This window comes from Cibotium barometz, chromosome 11, assembly GCF_041138505.1.
Source record: "Cibotium barometz isolate CiBa-2024 chromosome 11, ASM4113850v1, whole genome shotgun sequence".
Taxonomy (NCBI): Eukaryota; Viridiplantae; Streptophyta; class Polypodiopsida; order Cyatheales; family Cibotiaceae; genus Cibotium; species Cibotium barometz.
This window is the reverse complement of record NC_141056.1, coordinates 37,234,573-37,243,386: the sequence shown is the minus strand read 5'-3', so window position 1 is coordinate 37,243,386 and position 8,814 is coordinate 37,234,573. Positions and strand designations below refer to the sequence as shown.

General features: G+C 39.6%; 1 protein-coding gene across 1 annotated transcript; it reads left to right on the top strand.

The window, feature by feature from the left end:
- Nucleotides 1-614: 614 nt before the first annotated feature.
- LOC147634137 (uncharacterized) lies at nucleotides 615-1,420 on the top strand. The gene is made up of 3 exons (XM_086805629.1): nucleotides 615-647; nucleotides 762-1,241; nucleotides 1,360-1,420. Exons 1-3 carry the CDS (start codon nucleotides 631-633, stop codon nucleotides 1,418-1,420), a joined length of 558 nt encoding a protein of 185 aa, XP_086661755.1. The 5' UTR covers nucleotides 615-630.
- The last annotated feature ends 7,394 nt before the right edge of the window (nucleotides 1,421-8,814 follow it).

The following is an 8,814-nucleotide window of genomic DNA, read 5'->3' as shown; positions in this document are numbered from 1 at the left end:
GAATGTTATCTTTTTGCTTATCCATAATATGAAGCCTTACCTTGAAGGATGTCAAGTGCCTTTGTATGAGCGAGAAGTTTACTTTTGTATGAGTGAAATTTTGATATTAATAAACGACTCTTTGGTTGTTTATATTTGTTTACATTTGTCATATAAGCTGCTTTTTGAATGTTTACTTTTTGAAATGCAAACTTTTTGAACATTTACGTTTTGAAATGCAAAGCGAATGATAGATATCGGAAAATAGTTACTTTAAAAAAGGTTGACACTCAAGTTAAAATAAGATTTTGAAAAAAAGATTTTGAATTATTCATCTAATTAAAAAACCTTAGCATAGTTAAAACTAAAGGTTTTTGTATTGGTTGTAAAAAATGTTTTTAGTGAAAACTGGAGCAGGCGCGTGATGAAATTGTTGTGAGGGTAGTACAAAACTGGAGCTGGCGCGTGATGAAATTGTTGTGACGGTACTTCTGCGCCGATTCTGGCCGCGAGCTGCGCTGGTGCAGGTGCGTACCGAGCCAGCTGTAATGTTTGGAACACGTGATGATTATCTGCGCCTCACCGTCTCTCTATAAATGCTCGCTCTCCTCCGAGGCTCACATAAGTCTTCTTCTTCAAAGTGCTACAGCTATGGCTTCCTATCGCAGGCTGGTTGGTTGGTAACTAGGTCTCTTTGTTAACATTTAGAAAATGCTTGCTTATATTGAGATTGTAGTCAACATTAACAATAATTTAACCATTTATTCTACTGATTTTTGCAGGCAAATGTCGATACTGGCTCTTATCGTTGCCGCTACCTTTGCTGCCTCCTCCGTATCCGTGGCGCAATTCGTCTTCCCCTTACCTACTCCGGTTAATTTGCCGCCTGCCATCTATGGAGAGCCATTATACATAGCTTCCGCCGCCGCCTTCGGCTTCGGAGCCCAGCGCATCAACGATGTCGGGCTGTTCGCCCCTGAGTACGACGAAACAAACGACACATTCTACATTCGGCTTGCAGAGTTCGGTAGCGCTGGTGGTCTGATTTATTTGGAGCCAGTGGATGCCTGCAATCTGACGAGCAGCTACGTCACTTCTTCGAACACCAGTACTGCTGTGCGTGTCCGTTCGTTCGTGCCCGGCACCTACTGGGGATGGAGGAACGAAGGCGAATCACAATGGTTCTTGGTTCAGTGTTCCGCCACTTCTTCTTCTTCTTGTGACCCAGCTGTGTTCCACACTGTGCTTGCTGGTTATTATCCGTGCGCACGTCTTTACGAATGCCAGTGGTCTCGCCGGCTATTTGGAGGACGGAGGAGTAACCTATATTGAACTGGGAGAGCAAGGGACAACGGGTACTTTGCCCATCGTGTTTCTCAGGCCGCGTATCATTCCTCCATTTAGTGACCAGCACGATGATGCTGCCATCACGTCCGCATGACTGACTAGCCATGGAAGGCCTTCTCTCACCAATAAAACTTTTTCAGCCCCCCCTTTTTGGATTGAATTCCCTCTTGGTTCAAGTGCAGTGCTCAAAAAAAATAAAAAAAAAGGTTTTTTAACCCTTAAAATTAAAGGCAATGCTTAGGTTTAACTGGGATTTAGACTTTGAAAATCATTTAAACATCATACAAATGCAGGGATTTATAATTAAAATGTAGAAATTTCATCCCTTCTTCAAATTAAAGGCAACGCGAGATTCCAATCGGGATTTCTCAGTTTTAGCCGGAAAATTTACACTACAAGCCAGGTTATGTGAGCACTGTTTAAGTGTACCTTTTTTTTGGTCTGAATTTCCTGTTCGTTGACGTGTACGATGTGCCTATTCTTTTTCTCAAATTTTACACCTGCGTCCCACGTTGACTTAAAAAACGTGTTCCACGCCAGTCGTCGAAAGAAACCCAACTTTAGTGTAGTTTGCACGTGTATATTTTGAAAAATACCTTCAAAATTAAAACTTGAAAGTACAAATATCTCCAGACTATTTTGAAAAGTTACCTTCAGATATTAAGATTTTCCTTTATAAATAATTTCTCAATTTTTAGATAAAGGTTTTCCACTTTTTGGGAAAATACTCTTTTCGAACACTGTTCAGAATCCACGCACGATTCCATGGTTGATGAACATTACATAAGCACTAAATTTTTTTGAATGCCTGGACTCTGACAATTGATTGTTGTATCATGTATGTAGTTTTATTTTTGAATGTCTAATTGCTGTATGCGGTTTTGCTTAGCCAATTACAAGCTTCATCTTTTCACGGATTTTGGCTATTTAAGAAAAATATTTGACAATTATTCGATGCATCCCTTGTAAAACCATGAAGTGGAGGCCATAAAGATGGCCTCGCATGTCCTTTAAAAAAATCACACAATCGCCAGCATTTGTAGACATAAAGCGTGTTCTTTGGGTGTTTTGGATTGCATGCTATGGTTGCTTTGTGCTGGCCAAAGTTTTCTCCATTTCAACTGTGAAAATTACACTAAAGGATATTCTTTTTGACATTACATCCATTAATTATGTTTTGTTACAGCTTCCCATAAGTGAATGAACTTTACCAATCACTTTTAATAATTGTTGAATAGGCGTGTTCATGAAACACATCCCTAACTTCTGCCTCGACCAATCTACATGACAACATTATAGGTGCTTTGAAATCTCCATTGGGGCCTCTAATAAATTCTGCATAGATTATGTTTTTCTCCGAAACAAGGCCACCCAAAAGCCTTCCCAAGTGGATTATGGTGTTTATTACTTTGTTTTCCTTCTCACATTTGAGAGAATCACACTAGAGGCAAGGCATGGCATGGGCTTTCAGAAGGTGGAACCTTAAGGCTCTCCATGGGTGCTAGAGACAAGAAAATGGTTTATTTTTCTTTCCAAAGGAATCAAATATACTTGAACAATTGTCGATTTTCCACCATTCACGATATTGTGTGCCTCCATGCCTTCACTTTTGTGTATCTCTCCACTTTCTAATACATTATAACAATACTCTGGGTGTTGTTTGCTTCATTTTGAGGTCCATTTTGCTCATGTGTGCAAGGGAGATAGTAGGGCTAGACTTGTGATGTTATTTTGGAGGCTTGTGTGTGAGTTTATAGAAGTTGGGCTACGGAATGCCCTTCCAAACAAAACCCCACATTGGTGCATCTGCTAGGAGGGGCCAAGAGCTCCTTTTAGACCCAATGGTACTTCAAGGATGTGTGAGTGTGAATGAGCACTTCAAGGAATTAATTAAATGTAACACTAAGTTAACAAATAAATGATAATAAAACTGAAACATCAATAGATGATTATAAACAATCAATAAAATGGAAACATCAATAGATGATTATGAGCAATCAAAAGACACACAAAGGGTCACACCCTTATATAATGCATAAGTTACTCTATTCAGGGTCAAATCAATATAAGCAACATAAATATATCTTTATGTGCAATCTTTGTATTACTCTATGTATTATGAAGTAGATTAAACAAGTAATTAGGCTTAGATTCTCACATCATACTAGCATAGGGAACTTAACCTAGGATCTCTTGGATACTCTGAAAAGACTATACCTCTCCCTGATCCGGACGTAGATGGCATCTCTTGGTGGTGGGCATAAAATCAGCAGTAACAAGCCGATCGTATTATCACTTGTTGGTCTACTCAATTGGATAAATTAACAAGCTCCCATTACTAGTGAAGATGGAAATGTGTCTCAAGCACTTAACCTCTGGAGTGTTGTCTCTGGTATAGAAGCCATCATCGGCATGGCAAATATAGTATCACACCAGGAAGGGACTTAAAAACTCTCTTTACACAAACCAATATTGTCATGCATATCAGTGTGGAAAGCCCAAATACACCGCACTCATCACTAGCACAAATCTAACCAAATAAGGAGTAAGCTTTCACATGTCATTAGGAACTTAGTAGCTTACCCGCCATATCGTTGAAGAGTAAACCGCATGAATGCAAGCTAGCACTTGAGAAGACTCACCTCCCGTTTGTCACCCACAATATTTCTCTATTGAGATCTTGGGATGCTCCTTTGTTTTGCAAGACCATGCCCCACTGCATAGGATAATAGCTCACTTTCACTCTCTCACTAGCAAGACATAGCAAGATCAAGAGGTCAAGAGCGAAAGACTTTCACACACGCACTCTCATACTTGTAAGCACTATCAAGAGGGCACTCTCATACTTGTAAGCACTATCAAGAGCGAAAGACTTTCACACACGCACTCTCATACTTGTAAGCACTATCAAGAGGGCAAGAGGATAGGCTAGAGAGCTAGAGCACAAGACGAAATAATCCATTCAACACTCAAGGGAATGTCCCTTTGTCAGTTAAAGTCACTTATATACAAGCCACTTATTGGCCACAGATGATCACACTCACTGAAGTTAGGCACCCAACACTTAAAAATTTAACTAATGAGAAGTAACTAGAGATCTTTCATGAAGTGCATAGGATGATGGCCTTTACACAAGCCATGCCATCCCCGTTGAGTACAACATGAAGTGAAAATACAAGATTAGGGCATGCTGCGTGCACATCTAAAGTCTTGCTTTTGGTGGACATTGTTAAAATTACAGCAATGTGATGAGCTATCATGGATCAAATACTAGAATCAACATCATTAACAAAGTGATTAGATGATAATTAAGATGTGATTAGTGAGTAATTAATAAATAGCTTAATGTAGGCATGGATAATAAAAAATCAGCAAATTCTTATTAGGCCAATGCCTCAATTTATAGAGTTTACATCCAAGCATCTAATCCCACTGATTTCTCCTTGATTCACTCTACCTCTTTTGCTTGATTCTCTCCACCTCTCCCAGAATATCTCCACACTTCCCAGAATATATCCACACTTCCTAAATCTTCTCATGCTACTACCCTTTATTCTCTCCTAGTAGATTCTTCTCACCTTTTCATAGGTTCTCTCACATTTACAGATTCTCTTTTACAGCCTCTAACCAAGGGCTTGTTCCCGCACACACCCACACTTCCTAAATCTTCTCATGCTACTACCCTTTATTCTCTCCTAGTAGATTCTTCTCACCTTTTCACAGGTTCTCTCACATTTACAGATTCTCTTTTACAGCCTCTAACCAAGGGCTTGTTCCCGCACACACCCTATTCACTTGTATATTTCAACAACTCCCCTCAAGTGAATACTCCTAGAACACCTAGACCCTATACCAAGTTTCCCTCTTATTTGATAGTCCCCGACCAATGCCTAGCACACCTCCCCTCAAGTGAATACTCCTAGAACACCTAGACCCTATACCAAGTCTCCCTCTTATTTGATAGTCCCCGACCAGTGCCTAGCACACCTCCCCTCAAGTGAACTTAGCACACCTGGATCCTATACCAAGTTTCTCTCTTACTTGATAGTCCACGACCAGTGCCTCAAGTCCCTAAACTCATAGTCCTTGACACTCTCTCTCTCTCTATGTGTCCAAGGCTACTACAAGTGCCCGTGACCTTGACTAAAGTGCCACGTGGCCTACATCATCGGTGGCTCAGAGGTGGTTTTACTTTGTTGGGGCAGGTTACATTGGGTTGTGGGGTCTCTCTCTCTCTCCTCTCTCTCAGAGATTCTCACATGGCTCCTCATTGTAGCCTCACATCTTCTCTTATCTTCAGTCTTCTTATCGTGGCAGCTTCTCTTCATGCGTCCGTGTCTTCCTCTTCTTTCAGTCTTCTTGTTGTGGCAGCTTCTCTTCTCGTGTCCATGTCTTTCTTCAGCTTTTTCTTCTTGGTGTGGATCTTCCTCTTGGAAAGAGATGTTCTTCTTCTTTCATGGCTGGGGCCATGAGCTTGTCTATCAGTTCTTCTTGCTCCCATTAGGAACTCAATGGAGTCTTTTTGGGCCCTTTAATTTGCCATGAGGTTATGGAAACGTTTAACTTTTTGACAAATAGGAGCCCGCCATGTAAGCAAAAACCAATGGTTTGTAAGAGAGGTGTAAGAGCGGTCAAAGGGTGCACTTTTTTCCCCAAAAAGGGGAGGGGACAATTTTACAATTTTTGGACCTCCATAACTTCTACATACAAGCTCCGATTTGAGCGGAGATTACAGATCCGTGATCTACGCATCAAGAGCTTTCCATAGATATGTTACATGATATGGTTTTATCCGCTAGATTTTAAATTCCATTTTTCCCCCAAAATTCAAATTCGAATAAAGTAGCCGTTTTGAAGCTTCTAATTAGAAAACGTTTCTTCTTAAGAGAAAAGGTTTGACTCCCTTAAACTGCCAGATAAAAGGGCCCAAGAAGACTCCATTGAGTTCCTAATGCATGTGAGCAACATGTTTAAATGTTTTGTTGATAATTCTTTTGGGCTTTTGATGTTTATCTTGTGTCATTATGCAATGCAAACCCAAATCTAGGTAGGAGGTCTTACCTCTTGCCTTATTCTGGACAAGGGTAGTGTCTGATCCCATTTTTATACTGATGTAATGTGCCCAATACATAATGCATATAGCATTCATTCTTATGCACATTCCCAAATGCAACTCTGGCTCTGAATAATCTTGAATTTGAGTATGATATGCAGGCATTAACCAAGGGTTAAATGCAAAATGATGATTACCATAAATTTATCAGCATAATTTTACCAGAAATTACATTAAATCAAGGGTAACCAATTTGTACGAAATTGTTGGAGTATCAAACCAACTCCGAATTACAATATGAAGTTATAGGGATCTATATCAAATACCTAATGGTTAATTTGAACCCTCGATTGTACCAAAATATAGTGATTAGTATTGATTAATCACTGATTAGCAAATTAATCCTCTGTTTTGTGTGCAAAAAATAGAGTATGTTGGGAGCCCAGATCTGGGACCTTAGACTTCAAATGAGCTCAAATGCTTTCAAGGCCATCAATAGCAATTAGTCTAGTAGAGGATTAAGCCAAGAATAACAAGATTTGACCAAACATTGAATGCTTAATCTCTGTTTTACCAAAGTCACCTGCATATTTGATGAAGAGCATGGATCTCACTGTAGACTTAATCAAATCAAATTTTGACTTCACCAGCTTTTAGAGCATGCTTGAAAACACCTGGGGCTAAGAGGAATTAGACCCATTTGATTTCATGAAGTGGAAATCATTGATTTGCTGTAGAAAAATGGCGTTTGATAAAAACACAATTTCTCCTCATTCCGCCCAGCGGTTTGCGCTTCTGATTCGACTGGTTGGATCATGGAGAGGGTGGCTATGTTGGGCTAGAAGGGTTTGGGCTAATTTTTAGTGTGCAAGGAGAGGAAGCTCCTCCACGTTGAAGCTGAAATGGTAATAGCTCCTAGGTCAAAAGGAAAGCTAAACTCCGAAGCCGAAGTACTGGTAGCTCCTGGATCAAAAGGAAAACTCGTAAACACATCTTCATGAGACCACAGCGTGAATCTGGCATGAAAGGTATCCACCAAAGAAGCTCCAAAATCCTAGCTAGAATGTCAAATGGTCCTAGCACAAAAGAATCATCGTGTAGGCCAAGACTGGAATATGTCATAGATGTATATGAATATCGAGCCACATATCCAAAAACTATGCTCCTCAAATGACAAAGAATGCATCCAAAGGAAAATTTCCTGGCTCCAAAGAACATAGGCTCGTGTCGACATCTGTAGAAGCCAAAAGAACATATCTCAAGGTCAGCCTCATGTAGAGTCAAATGTGAACTCATGCCACCATCGCATGTAGCACATGAAAAGTCAAAGTCATGATCCACCATACCAATGTATGTATGAGTATGATCCGACCCATGCATAATATCTCCATGTGCAAGACAATCTATATGTGTGTGTCCCTCTAAAATAAAAGTTGGTTCATCATAAAGATCATCATCACTAAGTACTGATAAAGTGTCTACATAAAAGAGATAAGTGGTATCAGCCAACTGACTATCAATGGAATCTCCAAGGCCACTAAGGTCATCCCCAAAGGTATAGACAAACTCTATCACCGATGTCCTTATATGACCTAAATCCCATGATAAATCAATCTCCAATAACATTGAACCTAAGAAAATACCTAGATCAAATGTAAATCTCTCAAGGTCAATGTCATAGGATATGCTAAAAATATGATCGATATGCATACTCCTATGATGTGTGACCTCTACGAACTCATCACTACTCTCATGCACTATGCTTGATTGCTCAATCACAATAACTTGGTCTACACAAACGCTGCTAGGAATGTTATGAAAACTAGGAGTAGTGATCGTATCTGAAATCTCTCCACATGTAACAACCATAGAGGTGTACTTATTGTGAACAAATTTTGAAGTTTCATGTGTTTAATTTAGATAACTTGTAAATAAATCGCTTCCAAGGCAAAAAAAAAAAGGATAAAATGTTTATCTATTTAAGAAAAAATTTGGTGATTCTAGTTTTGCCACTATAAGAATCTAGAAAAAAATGTTGGGATTTTGTTCATATTTTGCCATATGCCATCTACAGATTCTTTTTTTTTCATTTGCAGAAATACTTGTTTTGGCATTTCTTGAAATATGTGATACACGAGGCTCAGTTTTTTAAATAAAATTTGAAGTGTTTGGCTTGAAAAGACAAGGATTGGCATAGGCTAAAGGGTGATGGCTAGTAAGAGGCTACAAGGGAAGGGGAGTAGTAGGAGGAGAAGAGGAATCAGAGTTGGAGGGGTGGAAACATGTCTGATTAAGGAGAAGAAGTGCAACCGAACAATGATGATAATATTATTATTGCAAGAGGAGTTGGAGGGACATGAATGCAAAAAAACGACGGTGTTATAAGTGTCGGGACTACCACCATCAGCTGACTTATAGGGTTGAACAGCAGAGCG

Excerpts from the sequence above, each read along its gene's own strand:
- LOC147634137 (XM_086805629.1), top strand. Across the intron at positions 1,242-1,359 it reads GTGCTTGCTGGTTATTATCC|GCCGCGTATCATTCCTCCAT; the intron begins GTGCGCACGTCT and ends CGTGTTTCTCAG.